This window comes from Oryzias latipes, chromosome 1 (genome assembly GCF_002234675.1).
Source record: "Oryzias latipes chromosome 1, ASM223467v1".
NCBI classification, from domain to species: domain Eukaryota; kingdom Metazoa; phylum Chordata; class Actinopteri; order Beloniformes; family Adrianichthyidae; genus Oryzias; species Oryzias latipes.
In genome coordinates this window covers 31080721-31101423 of record NC_019859.2, presented here as the reverse complement: position 1 = coordinate 31101423, position 20703 = coordinate 31080721, and the positions used below count along the sequence as shown (strand labels likewise).

The 20703-nt window shown below is 40.9% G+C and overlaps 1 protein-coding gene across 3 annotated transcripts in view; it reads right to left on the bottom strand.

Annotated features, from left to right (window-relative positions):
• Positions 1 to 20703, bottom strand: part of prkca (protein kinase C alpha) — a 166884-nt gene that overhangs the window by 43335 nt on the left and 102846 nt on the right. The window contains exons 6-11 of one of the 3 annotated variants that reach the window (XM_023960405.1): positions 10467 to 10623; positions 10141 to 10275; positions 8187 to 8280; positions 5458 to 5571; positions 2902 to 3045; positions 2626 to 2799 (exon numbers count right to left, since the gene is read on the bottom strand). In XM_023960405.1, coding sequence (XP_023816173.1) covers positions 2626 to 2799; positions 2902 to 3045; positions 5458 to 5571; positions 8187 to 8280; positions 10141 to 10275; positions 10467 to 10623 — 818 coding nt within the window. The remainder of the gene's footprint in view (positions 1 to 2625; positions 2800 to 2901; positions 3046 to 5457; positions 5572 to 8186; positions 8281 to 10140; positions 10276 to 10466; positions 10624 to 20703) is intronic. The other 2 variants (XM_023960406.1, XM_023960408.1) reach the window with 2 other exon arrangements.

Sequence of the window (20703 nt, the reverse complement as noted above, 5' to 3'; positions counted from 1 at the left end):
ATTAGACCAGTGCTTGTAAATAGGTTATGTCAAATTTTAAATTACACTGATTAAAGTTAATAGAATGGTCTAAAAAAAAAAAGGGTACCCATGCAAACGTGTGTGTGTGTATTTGTGTGCACGCCACTCGTGCGTTCATGAATATGAATGAAGGCACTTCTTGCCTGGTTCTATTCCCTTTGCCTCCCACTGCTGCAATGGCTGTAATCAGCAGCTAGAGCTTAGTTCCATTTCTGAGAAACCTGAGCCCCGAGGGACCTTTCTTCACAATCCCGCTCTAAATTGGTAAAGTTCAACAACTGTCATTCTGATGAACGACACCTCTGAATTTTACAGCGCTGTTCCATGTGAATCTGCACGTGCAGATATTAATTTTTCAGCAGCTCGCCCTTCATAAATGATGCTGCCTACCTCGTGTCAGAGCTGGGGCGGCATACAGAGACATGGTTTTTGGAGTTTTTATGTTGTTGTGTTTTTTTTTTGCAACTGTTAAGCTGTCTTAAGTTTTAGTTTCCTTTCTTCTTAAGTGTTGGAAGTGCAGCCAAGACCCCTTTCTTTTTCGACTAGCCAAACCTCATACGATCATCATCCATCTCAAAACTAGCAGATGTTTAGGAACACTAAGCAGTTTTCAAATGGAACACTTGGGGCATTCCTGCAGGTAGATTTTACAGCTAGAGTCCAAAGATTTTAAAGTGTTGGTTCTGCAACTGAAGGAATGTGTGGGCTCCAACATGAACTGCTGATGGTTTAAAATGTTTCAGCTTGATTTACTCCTGCCTGTGAGTAAATAAAGCTGTTCATTCAGTCAGTAATGTATGTTAAGTGACAATGCTAGCTGCTACTCAAAAGCGTGTCAATTTTAAAAGGACCTGGGGTTTTTCAGACCAAAAAGCTGGACACTAATAGAATCAAATGGACTCTAGTTTTGGCCAGTGATCATACTAATTTTCCAATAAAAGGCCACTTTGCTGATTTTTCAATTATAAAGTAATCAATAGTATTAGAAGTGTGTTACACGTTTAATTTCAGTTGAATTTGATGAAAGTCCATGAGTCTCTGAGAACTAATAATAGAATCAGTAAGAATAGCGAGTGGGGAAGGACTATCTAATAATATTTTTACCATGGTCCAGGTGAATACTGGATTCTTATTGGCTGCTGGGTGTCATTAAAAAGTGATAATGCACACCTTAAAAAAGAAGTTCCGGTCACATAGCTTAAATGTTCTATATCACTACTTTAAAACAAGTGGTAAGAGGTCAACTTTCTCTCTGAACTGATACTTTCTTTAATTCATCGTGACCATCAGCATATATATCACTTTCCTTTGCCACTCGTTGTCACGGTAACTTGACAACACGCAGCACCACGTAACAAATAAACCGCTTTTTCTGAAAAAAAGCGTTCTAAACCGAACGAATACTAAGAATAAAGTACTAAAAATTGAATGAATGTTTATTTCTTTTGTAAGTGACCATGGTATAAAGCAAAGGTTTATGAATTTCAAAGTGGGCAGAAATTAACACACTGCACGGAAGAAAGCATCCGACGCAAGGGTTCAGGGTTCCACGCCGTGCGTTAATTTTTTGACAATGTACACTTTGTTGGCCATTATCCCTTCTTAAACTTCTGGACCTTTTTTTTTTTTTAGCACTTCTCATTAACTCTTTTTTTTAGAACCATGACAGCAGCATCACAATCAACAAAAGCAAGAGTTAATATGCATAAAAAGATGCCTACAAAAATGTATGCTTACAGTTTAAGGTTCTACACAATTGTATATCTGTTGTTGCTTAAATTGATCAGTAACATTTACAAAAGTCTCATTCTTTCATTGCTCATAATGTATTTGCCTAAAACAAAGACTCACTATTCAAGGACTTTATGTAACCTTTGCTGGACGATTGTCTTTCTTCGTCAACTGCAGTTGCGGAAGCCTTTGACACTCTAAAGCCTGAATGTTTACATCGTCCCCATCATTTCTGCGTCTCACGTCCGTCCCTTTCCAGACCGTTGACGCATGACTGTGTTTCAAAATAAAAACTTCCTTTTTGCTTTCAAAATAAATCTTTACAAAATGTTATTTTATGTTTAGGGCGACGTGTCCACACGACAACAGGCGTCAACACCGCAGATGTGATGGACAACAAGAGTTTAGTTTGGGAAATACAAAAACATAACCAATCTCCAATAAGGAGATTCAATGGCAGGTTGGACCACACAATAACACGGAGGATGCCGGCCCTTGAGGCCTGGATTCTGACACACCTGCTCTAAGGTTTCCTTCTTCAGCTGAATTCTAAGCTCTAACTTATTTTTCTGAATGAGTCTTAAATTGCAGAAGCACGTTTGTCAGAACGAAAGCCAAATCTGAATGTATGATGCTCAGACATTTTTGATACACACATGCATGAGTATGCACACCCGGAGAAGCAATGCTCACTTACTGCTGAGTAAATGGGGTTTGTTTGTTTTTTTACCTGTTCTTTGTCCCCGTGGAGCCTATCAGATTTGTCCTCCACTGCTCTCCACAACACTTTATGACTAATCTGTTTGGTTAAAAGCCTCCTATTGAACTGATATGATGTGACCTGACCTGTGCAACCACAGGCGTTTTACCTACCACGGTCTGAAAGCACGAGTGCAGCTGCGTCAGGAAGGGTGGCTTGTCCTGTTGGGCCAGGACTCTCTTCTCCACCATTGTGCACTCAACGTCATCGTCCTGGATCACCACATCTTTTTTTAGGATCTTCACTGCGTAAAGCTCTCCGGTAGCCTTCATTTCGGCCAACATGACCTTCAAAGAGACAGAAAAATAAATACAGAATTCTTGCTTTATTTTGTTCTGTTTCAGAGATATTACAGGATTCTGATCTGGGCTTTATCTTGGCCATCTCACCTTGCCAAAGCTGCCTTTGCCCAGCACAGCCAGAAAGGACAAGTCATTGAGTTTGACCTGGTTCAGGCTGTTTGTCAGCATCTGGTTGGAGCGGCTTTCCTCCGTTTCATTGATCACCTTCTTCCCAGGACCCAGTTTGGCCTTCTGCATTTAGGGAAAACCGACAAAAAAAAAGTGTCTACTAGACAAACACTTAAGCACACAGAGTAAGAAACGAAACAAACAACCAGTTCAATGGCTGATACCATGTCCAGAAGACCAAACAAATGTTGCAGCTCTTTTTTCTACAGATCAATATGTTACTGAACTCTGTCAGAGCAATAACTCGAGAACTCACTCACACTGCTCATTAACTCGATTTCAGAGAAGCACTGAGAGGAAAACTTTTAAAAAAAAGTGGTGTGGTAAGATGACCACAGTGTCACTAATGTGCACTAAGGAGTCCATGCAGAAACACTTTGAGCAGGAGGAGCAGAAAAGGGCTTACACATTTAAAACGCTCAAAAAGGCAAACTGATCCAATGACATAGTCATCTTAATTAGGTAGTAAACTTCTAGCTAATCTACCATAAAAGGTACCTGAAGGAGGAAAATGACCAACAGAACAAAAAAATAAAAGAGTCTCAGGGGGCGAACCAACATCTGAAATGAGAAACAAACCCTCAAATGTTCTTGGTAACTCTTGTGTATTTATGGGGAAGACGTTATAAAAACTGCATCTCAACTCAACTAAGATTTAGGTTTTGCATCACCAAAGGTAGCTGAGACAAACCTGGATAAACAGTAGCAAAGTTTAAAAGACGGATCATTGTGGTGGGAGCGCCATGATGTGGGCTTCATAAGGTATAACAGCAAAGATGTGACCTGATGAAAGGAGGATGAAAGCTTTGACAAAAAATGCTTAGTATTATATACTTTATAATACTATAATAATAAACATCCTAAACATAGTAGTAGTTTATAGTTATTATATAGCTTTATTATGGTACTAAAGTACTATGAAAAACATATTTTGTTGGAAACAAGACTTAGATTCAAACTTTCCTCCATACAAGCAAACTTTGCTTCTTTTTACCACAAAGGGTGAAGACTCATCCAACCAGGATTCCTTTACTCTTCTTTAAGGGGACTGAACTTTTTTGCTACAAAGCAGCATTTGAGTTTCATTTATTGAAACTGTAGAAGTGATTTTCACCCAGCAAAAGAGATCAGTGCAGCTGGGTTGCTCAGTAAGGAAATGACGCCATCCTGTGGCTCCTCAGCCCACATGCACGTCTACCCCTGTCTCCTTAGGTCAGCCAGATTCAGAGACGTTTTTTCTATGCGTTATCATCATGCCATGTCATGCTCAGCCCCTCAGCTTTAATGCAAGAACAAGCTCTCCAGAAAGACTTTGCTGAGTCACATCCCTTTGGGTCAGTCTGAGAAACAAGTCCATGACAGCAACCACGCCAAAATATGTCCAGGTTCTATGATCAAACAAAGCACTATACAAGATAGATCGTGCTGTATTCCCCCTAAACTGTTGGGGCATTTTTCATCCATATGCTTGAGTAATTTAACCCATAAGAATCCCTCCAAGGGAATTCAGTCTAAGAGAACAATATCAGAAATGGATTCTGGAGTCCACTTGGTTTGTGGTAAAATACACATCATTTTATGATTAAGAAAAATGGGTCTGGGTTCTTATGGGATAATGCTACTTGAAAAGTAACCTTTAATTTAATTAACTCTTACTATATAAACTCTTTAAAAGACCAAATACCTTAACGACACGATAAACTGCAATTAGATCAATTGATTTTTTTTTTTGATTTTTTTTATCGGGTTCGCATTCAAAGTACAATTCTTCCATCAATCCATTTTCTAAACCCGATGAATCCCTTCTGGGAACATAGGGATGCTGGTCCCAATCCCAGCCACTATCAGGCAGAGACAGGGTTCTCAAAAGGACTTTTTTTTCCTTCTATTTAACCAACAGCAACCAGTGCCAAGCAGTCTTAGCTAGGTTAACCCGAGAACACTTATGCTATAAAAACTTACACCATCACTTTTGCCGGGTAATTTTTACCCGATATAATTTACCCAACAAAAAGTACTTGTCATTAAAAAACAGATTTAAACATGATAAATTAGAGTGATTTTTTTCCCACCTGTGGTATGTGTAACAAAACAAAAACAGAGAAAACGACATAGGAAGTTCCTAAAAACATACTCAAAAATGATGGAAAAATGAGGAATTTCCGAACAAAAAATTCCTACAAAAAAAAACTTTGGTCCAGCCATTCCAGGGACATGTGAGACTTCCCCGGTGACTCAGACTCCTCGACATGCAACATGTTGAAATTCATGTAAATAGCTTTGCTCGGGTGAAAATCACCCAGCGACAGTGCTCTGGGGTTAACAGCATCCACTTCATGCCACTTGAAACTGCGATCGGCAGCCACTACAAAGCCAAGCAGACAGCATGGCATCAAAACACACGTCAACCCAAAAAGAAGCGTGGCTGCATGGGCCGGTCACGCTGCAGCCTCCCTGCCCTCCTCCCAGACGCACCTGATCCACGTTTTCCTCAACTCCCTGGTCCTGAAACCACAGGGAGCCAAAGAGCTGACTCACATTGCACACAAGTGCAGAAGCACAGCTTTCCTTTAGCTGTGCATCATACAGCTGAGGGGAAACCACAGAGTTTAAAGAGCCAGACAAATGCCAAAAAAAAAGTGGTCATTTTAAAAAATACAAACTTTCACGTCCTCATTTGACACTTTGAATTCCGTTAAGCTTACCTACGTTAGTTCTATTAATGTAATTCTAACATTTCAGTAAGATTAGAAAAATGATGACTTAGGCGGTTAACTTATCGGTTACCCTGATAAATGAGGTTGAAAAGAAATGAGTAAAATGCCACACAAAACCCCGAAAAACCTGTGTGAAAACTGACATTTTGAAAGAAGTTTGACTGTCAACTCTGTTCTTATGAGTCACCAAACCGTTTGCAACACTGACACCGTGTGGCTACAAGTGGTATTGTCCTCTTTTGCTGCTGAGTTGGCACATTGGGACACGTCAGACCAGCAAAGGGAAAAAGCCACAAACACTTAGACTGCCTTTGTTAAGACATGAGTCCTATGAGCACACAGCAAGAACACAGGAAGCATAAAAAGAGACAGGACAAAAAGGCACACATGCAGACGAAAGGATACGTGGATTTGTTGCAGTGATGTCAGCGCACAGCCATGATATAACGACAATCTTTTGACAAACTCTGAACAACTATGTGGAAACAAAAGAAGCTGCGCTGCAGTGAGAGGTGGCTCAGATTTTTTAAAACTGCTCAACTCATGGCTAGAGTGATCATTGTCGCTTGGACCCACATTCAAATATTCAGACGTGATGAAGAAAATGTCATCACATGAAGTAAAAAGAAAATACATCAGAGAAGGGGATGGAAGGAGGAGGTGAAGGAGAGGACTACCTTCTTATTAAAGTTAATTTGGCAATCCTGAGAGCAAGGCAAGGAAAGGAAGAGAGAAACTCTTGCATTAAATCCAAACATGTGACTGCAGATGTAGAGTGCAAGTCTCACCGAAGACACAGGGGGGAGCAGGAAGCTAAGCAGGCAGAAGAACAGAGCCACAGGAGGGTTTTAGAGGAGGATCTAAAGCCTCCAGGATCCAAAAACTATAAGGCAAAGTCAAGTGGATGTTATGTGAGACGTGGAGAGACTTATTGGTGAAAGTAATTGATGTTTAATCCTTACCCTTATCCTTTTCTAAATAGTTTATCTTATCTGGTGCTAAGAAAGGCTGCAGAAACGTGTGTAGTGTTGAGTGCAGAGGTTAGGCTCTGAGTGTGAACGCACAGGTGGAAGCAGCTGAAAAACACTGACACACAAACACCAAAAGCTGCCACAAAGAATAAGAAGTCCTGACAAATGTGTCAGGTTCTCCATTTATTAATCCTGCTTTTTTTTTTTTTTTTTTTAGTAATATCACAGGATATCCGGAGTGCATGTTCGCAGTAAGGCCCAAAACATTGTTAAAGGCAAATTTATAAAACTGTGGCTAATTCTAAGTCATGGTTTTTTATTTCGGTGATACTTCTTCTGATCTTGAGATCTGATCCTCAGAAGAAAAAAGGAGCAGTAGCACATCTCTTTGGAGGGCTTTACACAGTCCTTTTCAACCAAACTGTGGAGAAAAGGGCCTTTTAAATAGAAAACATACTTTTTTGAGCTTTTAAGTGTGTTATCATGTTAATTTTGTACAAACAACCAACCCCAAAGCGGTATTTTGATCCCTACACACAATTCTAAGTCTTCCTTTTAAGAACTTGCGCTCTAAGCACCAGCCCCTCCCAATCCACGAAAACAAATTAGTTCTCACATGGTGACATCACAAAGTGAGGAACCGCCCCTTCCAGGAAGAGTCTGCGCTGTCAGCACCGCCCCCAGGCTAACACACACACATATTTTCTTTGTGGAGCTAGCGGTGTTTGCAAACGCTTTCACTTTCTATGCACAATACGCACATCCATCTTTGCAAAAGTTCAGATATTTTTTGTTTTCGTAGGCGAAACGCAGACACGCTGCCGAGGCCGGCTGTAGGCTGACGTCATGAAATGGGCGGCACCCACAAGGAGCGAAAGGCGAAGCCTCAGAGATCTGGTCGTCTTACATCCGGGTAATAAAATGAGCAGCGAAAATAACTCATATTTTATTTTTTTTTTAAATCTTTCTTTAGTGTGCTAAAAAAAATATATTATCAGATACTGTTTATGGATACAGTTTACTCTAAAAGGCTTAAGAATGGCATGACACAGGCCCTTTAAAAAATATTTCAGAAATGTAATAACATTGAACATGGCTTCAAAATGTCAAAGAACTAGGCATCCATGGACATTCAAAGAAATACAAAAATCACAGTAAAGCTGAACATTAAACCGTGCTGGACTCTCAGAGTATGATAGGAATTAAAGGTGAAAGATGTGTGTGTGTGTGTGTGTGTGTGTGTGTATGTGCGTGTGTGTGTGTGTGTGTGTGTGTGGGTGTGGGTGTGTGTGTGTGTGTGCGTGTCCTCCGTGGCTTTGTGTGAAACTAATTTATTCTTTTGAATTATTATTTAAATTATTTAAAGCAGCACTTGGATGATAAAAGCAATAATGACAGCAGGACAAAGCTCCCTTGAATTTACCGTCCATGTGAGAGATAAACACGTTTGTGACGAGTCAGTTGTTACAGTAAACAAAGAATTTAAATCAATACAGTTCAATAGTAACAACCTCACCTCAAATTTCTGCCTCAGCTCCTCATTGCCATCATCTTCTACGGATATGGGAACATTGTAGTACTCCCCCTCCTCCTGGCACAGTAGTTTATACCTGGACATGACAGAGGCAGCGAGGAAAAAAAACAACAACATTGGTTGGGAGTCAAGATCCTCTTGGTCTTTCTATCCGACCGTTCTTCTTCTGCCTGACCTGCAGTACTTTATTTAGCTGAAAACAAACCAACAGTTGCTTTGCCTCTGCGGTGTTTGGCACAGACTCCCACAGTTGGCACACGGTAAGGCAGAGGCAAACACAACTGTAACCACACAACGAGCTCCTCGTAACAAACCTGCAGTGGAACCAGGTCCTTTAGGATGCAGGCCAACATCTCTTTGATCGTCACAAAATCAGCCTCAGCATCAAAATGTCAACACGAACAGGCCTACAGATGCTCCAAAGTGTAAAGAATATTTGTCTAACATAAAATTGAATGCTTAGTGTCCAAAATGGTTTGACCATCTCTAGAACTGCATTATGTGTTAGACATAAAATAAACACATTACTGTAAACCTTTTGGTGTAAGGACACTATTTTGTTTCAGTTTTTTTAGACTACACCTTTAGGTGGAATCAATGATACATGTCTAACTTTATGATATGAACTACACTTATCGGCCACTTTATTAGATACACCTTGCTAGTACCCCCTTTTGCCTCCTTTTGCCTTCAGAACTGCCTCAACCCTTGGTGGCATAGATTCAACAGGGTCCTGGAAACACTCCTCAGAGAGTTTGCTACATATTGACATGATAGCATCACGCTGTAGCTGCAGGTTAGTCGGTTGCACATCCATGATGCCAATCTCCCGTTCCGCCACATCCCAAAGGTGATCTACTGGGTTGAGATCTAGTGACTGTGGAGGACTTTTGAGTCCAGAGAACTCATTGTCATGTTCAAGAAACCAGTCTGAGATGATTCTAGCTTTATGACATGGAGTATTATCCTACTGGAAGTAGCCATCAGAAGATAGTACATTGTGGCCATAAAGGGATGGACATGGTGAGCAACAACACTCAGGTAGGCTGTGGTGTTGGAACCATGCTCAATTGGTACGAAGGGGCCCAAAGTGTGCAAAGAAAACATCTCCACACCATGACACCTCCACCACAACCCTGAGCCGTTGATACAAGGCAGGATGGAACCATGCTTTCATGTTGTTGATGCCATATTCTGACCCTACAATCAGAATGTTGGAGCAGAAATGGAGACTCATCAGACCAGACAATCTTCTATTGTCCAGTTCTGGTGAGTCTGTGTGAATTGTAGCCTCATTTTTCTGTTCTTAGCTGACAGGAGTGGTACCCGGTGTGGTCTTCTGCTGCTGTAGCCCATCTGATGATCTTCTGCAGACCTCGGTTGGAACCAGTGGTTTTTTGAGTTCCTGTTGTCTTTCCATCAGCTGGAACCAGTCTGACCATTCTCCTCTGACATCAACAAGGTATTTCTGCCCACAGAACTGCCGCTCACTGGATATTTCCTCTTTTCCTGACCATACTCTATAAACCCTAGAGATGGTTGTGGGTGAAAATCCTAGTAGTTTCTGATAATAGTTTCTGAAATCCTCAGACCAGCCCGTCTGGCGCCAAAAACCATGTCACGTTCAAAGTCACTTCCTCATTCTGATGCTCGTTTTGAACTGCAGCAGACCGTCTGGACCATGTCTACCTAAATGCATTGAGTTGCTGTCATGTGATTGGCTGATTAGAAATTTGTGTTAACGATCAGCTGGACAGGTGTGCCTAATAAAGCGGCCAGTGAATGTTGAGTGACTGTGTCTTTCATAGCAAAGAACTTCAAACTATAAATGTGTGCACACATTAGGTTATTTTTCTCAAATTTTCAAACTCTGCCTCTATATCATCCATTTTTAAACCTATATTTGCTCATAATTATGAGGCTGCATGAACATTACCATCCATAGGCTGGAGACTTCATGAGCTCGGAAACTCCAAACGATAGAGCTCCCATGAAGTCGTTCCTGGTGGTTCGATCCCAGTCCCACACTTCAATTGACAGCCTGCGGTCCTTATCTGAGGGCTTCAGCTTGCTGCAGGCACACATAGCCAGAGTTTTAACAAAAGAGCTACTTCATTTATTACTGCAGAAGACGCACATATTTACAGTGTTAGATTATTGTCTTTAGCTTGCCGTGCACAAATGTTTGACGCGGAAAATATGTATCTATATATCAGACAGCTTACTCAATCCACCACGGCTGTTTGAACTCTTCATACTCACAAAGTGAAGTTCTCGTTCCATTTGGGGTTGAGGTTGGAGCGGATGGTTTTGGTTTTCTGCTTGGTCTCATTTTTGGGATCTGGGATGAGCTTCAGCTTTACGTATGGATCAGACAGGCCGTTGGGGTCCATAGGGATCAGGTTCTTCCCTTCGTTCACTTACAAAGACAAAAAGAAGAAAGGAAAAACAAAAGGGTGAAGATCAGATGCCATGAATTATTGAAGCCACAACTCTGATAGGTCAATAGGAATCCTTCAAGTGGCACAAATACTTGTCCCTCTGGGCCCTTCACAGTTTACACCTTGTTCAGGATGATGCTCAGAGGAAAACAGGTCATCTCTTGTGGTCAACAGGTTTAAGAGCAGGTTCTCAAGATTAAGTCATGGCGATTGTTTATGTTTGTGATGCATAGATGGTAAACGCAAGACATTTAATGGGAGCAGCGAACCACAAATACAAGCTGTCTCATGCTTAAGTAGGCGGAGGCGCTCTTCTTGTCCTCCTATATGTAGCTATTAAGTAAACAAGGGTGCATCAGGGACATTAGCACTCCATTAACCATGAGATGTGGAACACAGCCAAGCATCAACTACAGTACAGCACACTCGCTTGCAAACAGACGGGTCTGTATGCACACAAACTGAATTCTTTCTGACACACAACAGACCAAGTGACAGAGTGAACTCGTGACAGTTTGGTTAAACCTCAAACTCTGCAGAATGGAGTCTCAAGGTGGGCCTGTCAGTCAAACCTAAGTGGTAGCTTTCACCAGAGGAAAAGAGGAGGGTGCCCGGCCACCAAGAAGTGAAGACAGGACTGAGCATGACTTCTAAGCTTTATTCCTAATGGTTCAGAGTTTATTGCTCCAGACATTTAGAGAAAAAGACAGGAAACTGCATAAAACCTTAATTTCATTCTCATCATCTCTCTTGGGAACGCAGAGGGTAACAACAGCCTGCAGTTGTCTGCTGTGGGGAATTTCAGTGTGCAGCGAGGTGTGAAGTGGGATGAGTGATGGAGAGCGAAGAGAACACTTGATGGAAGTCCGGCGCTCACTGGAGGAACTTGAGGTGTGGGAAGATATTGAGCAATGCGAGACTGGCAGCCCTCTGTTTTCTCAGACACTCACTGGAAAACTGGCTCTTTGAAATCCTGTTTGCTTCGTGAAGAGCTAGAGACAAAATGCTTGCGGTCATTCTTTTAAGATGTATATTTAGGTGGTGTTAAACACCTGTTTGTTTAATAAGACATACCTCTGTGCCCTAATATCAATTACGTGACTCAGGGGTTGAAGATGTAAGAAGAAGCGACATAGACGACAACAGAAGAGTTTGTCTCCTCCATCTTCCTCTTGCCCGTGCATAGAAGCACATAGGCTGTTTCAATGCTTGTTTTATACACTTAGATTGTTTTATATTATGCATGTTCTCATCTCTATTTTATTTCCATTTGTGGTCTATTTTCCACTTTAATTCCTGTACGTTTTAAACCAGTCAGTGTTCAGCCTGCATGAGATATATTTGAGGGTATTTTGTGGGACTTTAGTGAAGAATCTATTACCCTCGTCTCTGTAAAGCTCAAGTGTTGACTAGTGTTTTATCAAGTCAAAACAAAAGAGGTTCTCTTTTGAGTCAATAGACATGTGATTCATGTCACATCCAGAAGGGGGCGATCAAGACCATCAAATATGGCATCCCTTGTACACAGTTTCAGCTCCTAAATTTGTTTGTTGAACTAATTTCTTCCAACTGAATTGTAAGAAATCTACCCGATTGAATACATGAATCTGTTCTTGCACAGTTGTAGATTTATCTGTGCGTGGACCTTGCACAGATTGGCAGAGTGGGTAAGCTATATTTGTCAATAATTTGTGCAGAAATTTACCGTTTATGACGATGCATCTGATGTGTGTGTGTGTTTTTTTACTGCTGTTTTCACACTTTTTTCCTCTTCTTAAAAGGCAACAAGCAGCTGTTTGAGTACTGAGCGGTATTTATTTACGCATCAGCTTGGATCATCCCAAATTCGGTAAATTTCTCTCCTGTTCTAAAGCATGAAGGAGGCAAAGGATAAATGCAGCTGAATGAAACGACAAGCAAACAAATGTTTAAACATTAAGTGAAGTACGGGAACACGAGCAGAAGGGGGGGACCTGAAGTGGGACAACATGCTGGGAATACCAATGACTTCTGGGAGTCTGGCAGCAGAAGTCTCACAGCAGCAAAGGTCAGCTGTTTTCTGAACTCTGAGGAGACGTGGCGAAGCCGGAACAGACTGTGTGCGTATTTAAGTGCTATTAAGATAGAGACTAGCCCCAAAATGGGCTTTGAAGTCAAATAACTTTCCCCAGAATATTTATTTAGAAAGGGCTGAGTTACAAACGCCCGGCCAAAAAGATTTCCTCAAAAGTATTTTTTTCTTTTTTTTTTTTTTGTTATTCTATACTGCCAAAGGAAAAGATATGATTACTAAAAATATTGAAAAAGAATAAAGAAAACTTTAGTATTTTGATTGGTAATGTTAAATTTGAATATAATATCTGAGTAAGGGAGAAGATGTGAAGTTTTTTGTATCATACAATATCTTGCTATGCTAAGACAGAACGCCACTTTGTAAAGAAATGTTTGATCTTCATGTCGTGTATATGAAACAATCCTAAGAACGATCAGGTTTCATCTATTAGGCCTTTCTTTGACTCCCAGAGTGACTGCACATCTGCAGCTAAAACAAGAAAGTGAAGGCTCTAGGATTGTCCTGCGCAGAGACTTTCATTCATTTGTGCATGAGTCTGTCGTTTGAAAAAGGTTTTTAAAGCAACCAAACAGACCGTCCAGCCATCGAAGCTTGAAGAAGGAGGTGCAGCAGCTCCAGCAAAGGGCTTCCAGGAGTGGAAAAGGGCTGTCAGCTGCTCCATTCCAACCATGACTCATATAGGGAAAAGCTGGAATTTGATTTAAAAGAAATCGTTCCATTGGCTAAAGAGGGTCCTCTCCATTAGCTGACTTAGGAATCAGACAAAAGAAAGATAAAATCCCTGCTCAGAATGCCAACAGAGTGTGGGCAGCAGCCCTTCAGTTCAGCTGTGGTGCAGATGTAGAGTGGTCAACCCTCCGATTGTAGGTTCGGTTCCCACCTTAAACACCCATGTGTCCTCGGGCAACACGGTGAACCCAAAATTGCTACAGGTGGTTATAGGTTGCCGCCATCAGTGTGTGTATGTGTGTGTGCGTGGGTAAGTGGGCCTATGACTGCAAAGGGCCTTCCACAAAGGTACTACACACCTGCACTCTGGCCCAACAAAGAAAATGGACCCACCTCTAAATGGGTCTTTATGCGTAACGCTTTTCAAAGCAGATTGTCCGTGCCAAATAAATCTAAAAATGCAGATCTGCTCTGAAGTGTGGAGCTGGAAAATGAATTAAATGGGAGGGATGGATAGGAAACCGGTGGTTGCAGCACATTCAGATTTCTCTTTTCCTTCTGCACCTGCAGTTATTTTTACATCATTCTGTACATTAAATAGGATCGACATTTTAATTTTAGCAAATTATGAACAGAAAAGGCAGATTCACCCACTAGACTCAAACACATCTTATAGATATCATGGCTATTTCAACATTTACAGATATACATATACATTATGCATCCAATAGCCATGATAGACGACTTTCCCGCAGCTAATTCTGTCACAGTTCCATCATGCCTTGCGTATTGTAGACGGGCTTTCATTTTTCTCCAGGAGGGTTAATAAAATAGTGCAATTAATTAACATATAGAATAGCTTAGAAGGTGTATTCATGAACATTTTGTGTACCTTAGAGGCCATCTGTCAAACATTTTATAATGCAATGGGAAAAAGGAATGAAAAGAGACAATTAAGAAGATTTGTAATGCTAGATCACGATCTGATGGGGTCTAAAAACAGGAGCACTTTGGTGAAAATGACTTTTGTTCCAGTATACATTTATTTAGCACAGGTTGCTGGATCCCGTTTCTGTTGATATCTGCATTGTTGTTTAGAGTTTTTGTGTGTGTGTTTACAATGTCCCAAGTTGGGTTTGGATTTGTAGGATGGTTGAAAAACGAAGATGTGCCATCCTAATTTTCTGATTGAATGTTCTGTTAACACATGAAGTAGCATGTGCAGTGTAAATGTTGGATTGCTATTTTGAAACAAGTTTCTAAGACCTTTAACTCGTGCTGCCGTGTGATAATGGCTTTGGCGATTAACTCATTGTCACCTGCAATTAATGAACCTATTTTTAGTCTAGCCTAATATTTGTGTGTGGGTGTGTGTGTGTAGTGTGTAGTGTGCCCCTGCAAAACACTGGTGACCTGGTCAGGGTGTATCCTGCCTTCGCCCAGCAGCAGTGGGGTTGGCTTCAGCAGCCCAGTGACCTCACTGGGTGCTGAAGATGGCCGAACGGATGTAAAATTGCTATAATAAATGAATTAATAAAGGTTTAAAAGCACTCTAATAGACACTTAAAAAGACTGATGTACAAAGCACCTCTATGTGCTTTTAGAACACTACTGGTAGACCGCCAACAGTAGAACTAAATAGAGTTGTCTGAGATGTCCAGTAGGCAGATACAATAGATGTATGTTAGTTAGTTGATTGACATCTTTTGCCGTGTGGGTAGTGTTTGCACAGTAACTTCACTCACCAGATGACTTAAACAGTCAACGATATGAACTTGAAGCAAAAGTATACCACAGAGTTGGCCAGCTCTGTACTACACTGTATATACTTTATACACTCCACTCACTCCTTCACACACTCGGTGCACAAATCTGACCAGCAGCTACTGTGCACCTACTTAAACGTCATGCCTAAAGAAGAATCTTGATCAATGGAGCAGCTGAAACTAACAGGAAGGTGGATCTCTCAGCACCTGCAAACAGAGCATACGTCCATGCAGACTGGAGTGAGGAGCAGAAAACTAGCTTCGCCTCAGGGGGAATCTGAACGTGTTTACCGCCCTCAGCATTCTTCAAATTCCATTTCACTTGACAGCCAACAAACATAAACTGTTGTAGCTCCATCTTCAGGAGACAGCACAAAAATGTCAGAGTTTGGGGGTGACCTATTTAATCTTAGTACTTCAGAGCCTACTGTCAAAAGGCTTGTTTGTCGGTGTCTGTCAGTCTACTTGGTGCTGACGCGTTCAAAGACCAGCTGCTCCTTCAGACATCCACAACACTTCCTGCTAAATGTTTGTCTTGGACTGGTTCAATAGCTGCAGAGGAAATCAGAGTCTCTGAAGGGTTTGAACTTGAAGGGTCTGGATGCAGTTCGCTGAGAGTTGGTATTTTTTCCACGCAATAAACATTCCAGACCACTAAGCTCCAGTGTCCAGTTCCACACTGAAGATGATAGCAACCGTAGGAAAGAGCAGCAAGTTAATCTAAAGGAAATGCAATCAAAGGTGCAGCATTTTTGGCTAAACATGACTTCTTCAGACAGAAGAGACACATTTTAAAGAAAAACTATGTTCTTTTATTGAACTGGTTTCCTCACTGAGAGAGAGACATTTTCTCTAGATTCACGTGTTTGTGGAAGGCCACATCTGGCAAGCATGTAAAATGCTCTCTCTCTGCCCTCTCTCTTCTTCCCTCCTTTCCTTTTCCGTCCAACACAAAAAGATTTTCAAATACGACTAAAATGAATAAAGTTTGGCCTTGATTACAAAAGGGGTTTATTCAGACATACCTCTGGTTTTTCAGGACATGTACAGCAGCTGAGGTCACTTCAAATGCAACCTGGATTAAGTGGAATATGAGCTGGTTCATTAATGTATCCCATCAATGTATGTATCATAAAGATAAACCCAGGATAAAGCAAGCTGTCACCATCAGTATATCACATCACACCATACTTAGTCATCTATGCCATAAAATACAAAACATATTTCTGTATCACAGCCAGAACAAAGGCATGTAAAATAATGTGTTTAAGTGAAAACATGGTAACTATGAACTCTTGGGAATAACAAGTCAATATCAATGTATTGATATGTGTCTGAGAAAGTGCAAAGGTCAGCACTATTGACAGACGTATTGGACAGGGAGGTTGCGGAGGAAGCTTCCAATCACGAAACTAATGATTGAATTTAACGGCTCAACATTAACAAATGAGGGATTTTGAAGACAGGAGGCATGTCAAATCACAAAAAAAACACATTTCATCATCCTTACAAGCAATAATGGTCAAGAGGAAGACATAATTGGGGGTGAATTTTAGCTCTCCCAACAGTTTAGACAGTAATGAGGTCTCTTCCTAGATAATCATAAATAAATTGCACCCATAGGTCAAGATGAAGCAAACACATGTGAGCTGTTTTATTTATTCCTTTCTGGCTGTCAAAAAAATCTGCATCAATATTACGTTTTGCTCTTTAATCATATTTCCTGTTTACACAGTGAGAGGTTAGAAAATCTGCAATAACATTTATCAGTGATGCATCTGGTAGTTAAAAATGTTCACCTGAGAGTCGTTGGCTGTAGAGCCTCTGCAGCGTTTGGACTCAAAACAAATTTAATTTCCCAACCGTGCCATACCCTGTCCTTGAACCTCATCCTCAAATCCAGACACGTTTTTTCCTCATGCTGGGTAACTGCTACTCCAGTGAGGTCACACATCCCAAAATGCCACTGCGTGGTGACCTAAATGCAAGTTTTATTCAGTAAAATCAGCAGGTGGCCACGCAGCGGCATTTGTAAACCGGACGCAGCAGTCGCATTTTTACAAGCCGTCTGGCAGCGGCAGAGGTTTTGAGAAAAAATTTCCATCCACTTTTTAGGAATCAGACGATTCTAATGAGAAGTCTGACAGACAAGAGCCAGAATGACATGAATAAACAGCACCAATGGAGTAAAAACATGACAGAAACGCATTGCTTTCTCTGCTTACCCACTGCAAACTGCTGAATTAAGTCGCAGTATGTTTAAAAAAAAAAAAAAAAAAACATACAGGGGCAACTTACACACAGTTCTAAATTCCCAACATGGTAATGAATGAATTTGTTCAAAACAATCTGAACATGATTCTACTATAAGGCTGGTAATCACAGTGGAATCCTCCTTCCTTGATAGATCTTCATGCATCTTTTTCACAGGAGAGAAGTCAATGCGATCAAAAGAAAATCACTCTGCTGTGCAGCAGCGTAAGATTGATTGTGATGTCAGGGGACCATGAATCGCAGGAACTGTGCTGATTATTGCTTTGAGATGACATAATTGCATGGTACAGTTAGATGCCCGTTTAATTCCAGCTACAGCTATGGATCATCCGGGCCAATTAGTTTAGTGGTTGTCTGTTTGCAGTCCAGACATGCAGGGAAGACCATTGATTAACAGTCAGAGTGACTCTGGTAACAGGCTCCAGATCCAGCCAGTTTTTCTATCGACCTAAAGTAATACATCACACATGTACCACAAGCAGTGCTTAACTGACATTTTTTTATATTTTATAATCTTAATTCGTGAAAAGAAAGAAAAATATGTGTTTTCCCTTGTGGCTACAGCTTTTATTTTTTCAGTTTACTGGATTCTCAGTCGTTTCTGGCTCATAGGTTTGGAAACTGTAAAGAACAATGAGAGAACACTACCCAACCATCTAAGACTGTAGGTGAAAATGTTTTATTAACTTCAAGTTTCATCCCAATAACAATATTCCATTAGAGTTAAACAAACACAGAAACTCTGAGCTGTTGAGCTTGTAAGTGGATCTCCCTGAACTCAACAAGTGACTATTCTTGAGGGTTTGTGTTACTGCACTTAAGAAAAAGAACATGCGTGAAAGGGTCTATATTGTGTCAAATCAACTTGTTGAGCTTTGATCCTGAGATCTGATCCTCAGTAGAAAAAAGGAGCAGTAGCACGTCTCTTTAGAGGGGTTTACACAGTCATTTTCAAACAAACTGTAGAAAAAAAGGGCCTATCAGACAAAATCCCCCTAAGCTTCTAAGCTTTTAAGTGTGTTATCATGTTAATTTCTCACAAAAACAACACCAAAGCGGTATTTTGATCCATTCACACATCACTTAAATATTCCTCTAAAAACCTGCTCTCTGAGCACTAGCCCCTCCCAATCCACAAAAACGAGTAGGTTTAACATTGTGACACGAAAAAGTGAGGAACCGCCCCTTCCAGGAAGAGTCTGCGCTGCCAGAACCGCCCCCAGACTAACACACACACACACACACACCCACATTCTTGGTGGAGCCAGCAGTGATCGGTTAAACGCGTTTATGTTATACGCACATCCATCTTTGAAAAAGTTTGAATGTTTTCGTGCATGAGACGCAGACACACTGCCGAGGCCGACTCTACATTGGCGTCATGGAATGGGCGACATCCACAAGTAGCGAAAATCGGAGCCTTAGAAATTGAGTCATTTTAGGTAGAAAAATTAGCTGCAAAAACAACTCAAAAATCATTTTTTAGTGTGCCAAAGATCAGATATTACCACATATATATTGAGTTTACTCTGATATGGGTTCTTTTTTTTTTTTTAACTTGTCCAACACCTGAGCAAGCAGATCAGAGCTGAAGGTCTCTTGTGGAGGACAGGTTTCACTGTTACAGTAGGGGTTTATGGATCTTCAGACACACAGAGTGTATATTTGTATAAACTCCTTTTGTGTTTGAGGCTAAGCTTTATTTATAATAAATATGTGTATCTGCATTTCTTGTTGAACCGGATGGAAAAAAAGAAAAGAGAGCGAGAGAGTGAGATGTTAGAGATGGGTGATAAGGGGGGAGACAGAGGGAGTGAGGGGGGATCGCAGTCGATTATACAGTCATACCTTAAGGGTGTCATAGGTAAATTGCATTTCACTTACACTCCAACAAATAGTCTATTTACAGATTTCGAGTATATTCAAATAGGTTCTTTACCCCAGCAAGTGAGAGTCTGTTCTTGAAGATTTGTGCCATTGCACTTGTATAAAGAACATGACCATTGCTGTGTTAAGAACCAACTTATGACAGTTTTACTCAACTACCCACAGTGAAAGAACAATGTGCCATTAGTGATGTTTTTTTTCTTCTTTCCCCTCTAAACACTTGTTTCCAACCATTTGCACGCAGGTGACCATGAGCCAGCGCCATTGTCCCCATTTTCTTCCAGCGATAATTTGGTAAGTGAGTAAGTCAGGGAGGCTCGGTGCCAGAGGCGTGTGATGCACTGACCCATGTCTGCAAGTTAATTGAATGATTATGTGTGGCTGATGTCAGTTCCCGGCCCGCTCCATTGTTCAAACAGATGTGCTAATGCAGTATCATTACGGCCCTGGATTTACAGCGGCCTCAAAAGCAAAGCTAAAATACTCAGGATTTCAGTTTTCTGCTAAACAACGACCTCACAAAAAGAATCGCCACGGTTCAAAGATAGATGATCTGCATACAGTTTGCACGTTTTGTCAAGATTTATGAAGAGCAGCAAGTGAGTGGAACTGACTGCTAATAAAACTGTGCATCACTAGCAGAACTGGCAATTCACGAGCTCACCATATGATCTGAATGTAACACAATTGATTCAGATATTTGATTCCCATCCAAATCAGTTGTGTTCTGTTCGGAATGACATCTTTAACACAACCAGTGATTTACTGAACTTTCAATAGGAAAAGTATTATTGCATAAAACTAACAGAACAGCAGTTTTTTGGTAAGAAAGAGTGAAAAGATTCCCTAAAAGGAATGTTGATTAATGGATTTAATATTCGATTTTCATATTTTATTAGACAATTTTTAAGTATTTTCTTTCCCACCATAAAAAGTCTGACGGTTTTATTGAACAAATTTAGCTGACTGGCTTGAACTTAGGGGTGTGACGATAATCGCATCACCACGGTAATGATGCAGTCATCACCGCACGTTTTTGTTGTTGTTGAACGTTCTGCGTATGGTGCGTGATCGGAACGATAATAAACACATTAAACACATTCGTCTTTGCTAATAATTTACTTTTTCTGCTAGTACTGCGTTCAGACTTCCAGGGATTCTGGGGGAAACCTTTTATTCCTGTTCTCCTTCACTTCCTGCGCCGCGCCTCTTTCTCCGGCTCAGATGGGTTTCATCTGGATGGGCCCATCTGCTGGACTATTTAAACATGTAGTTGTAGGGTTAGACCCTCCTTACCGCGAAGGAGGGTCTAAGGGCAGAGATGCCTTGATTAGTTTAGCCCTTACCTATTGATTGAATTCTATGACTTTATGTTCTTCATGACTCAT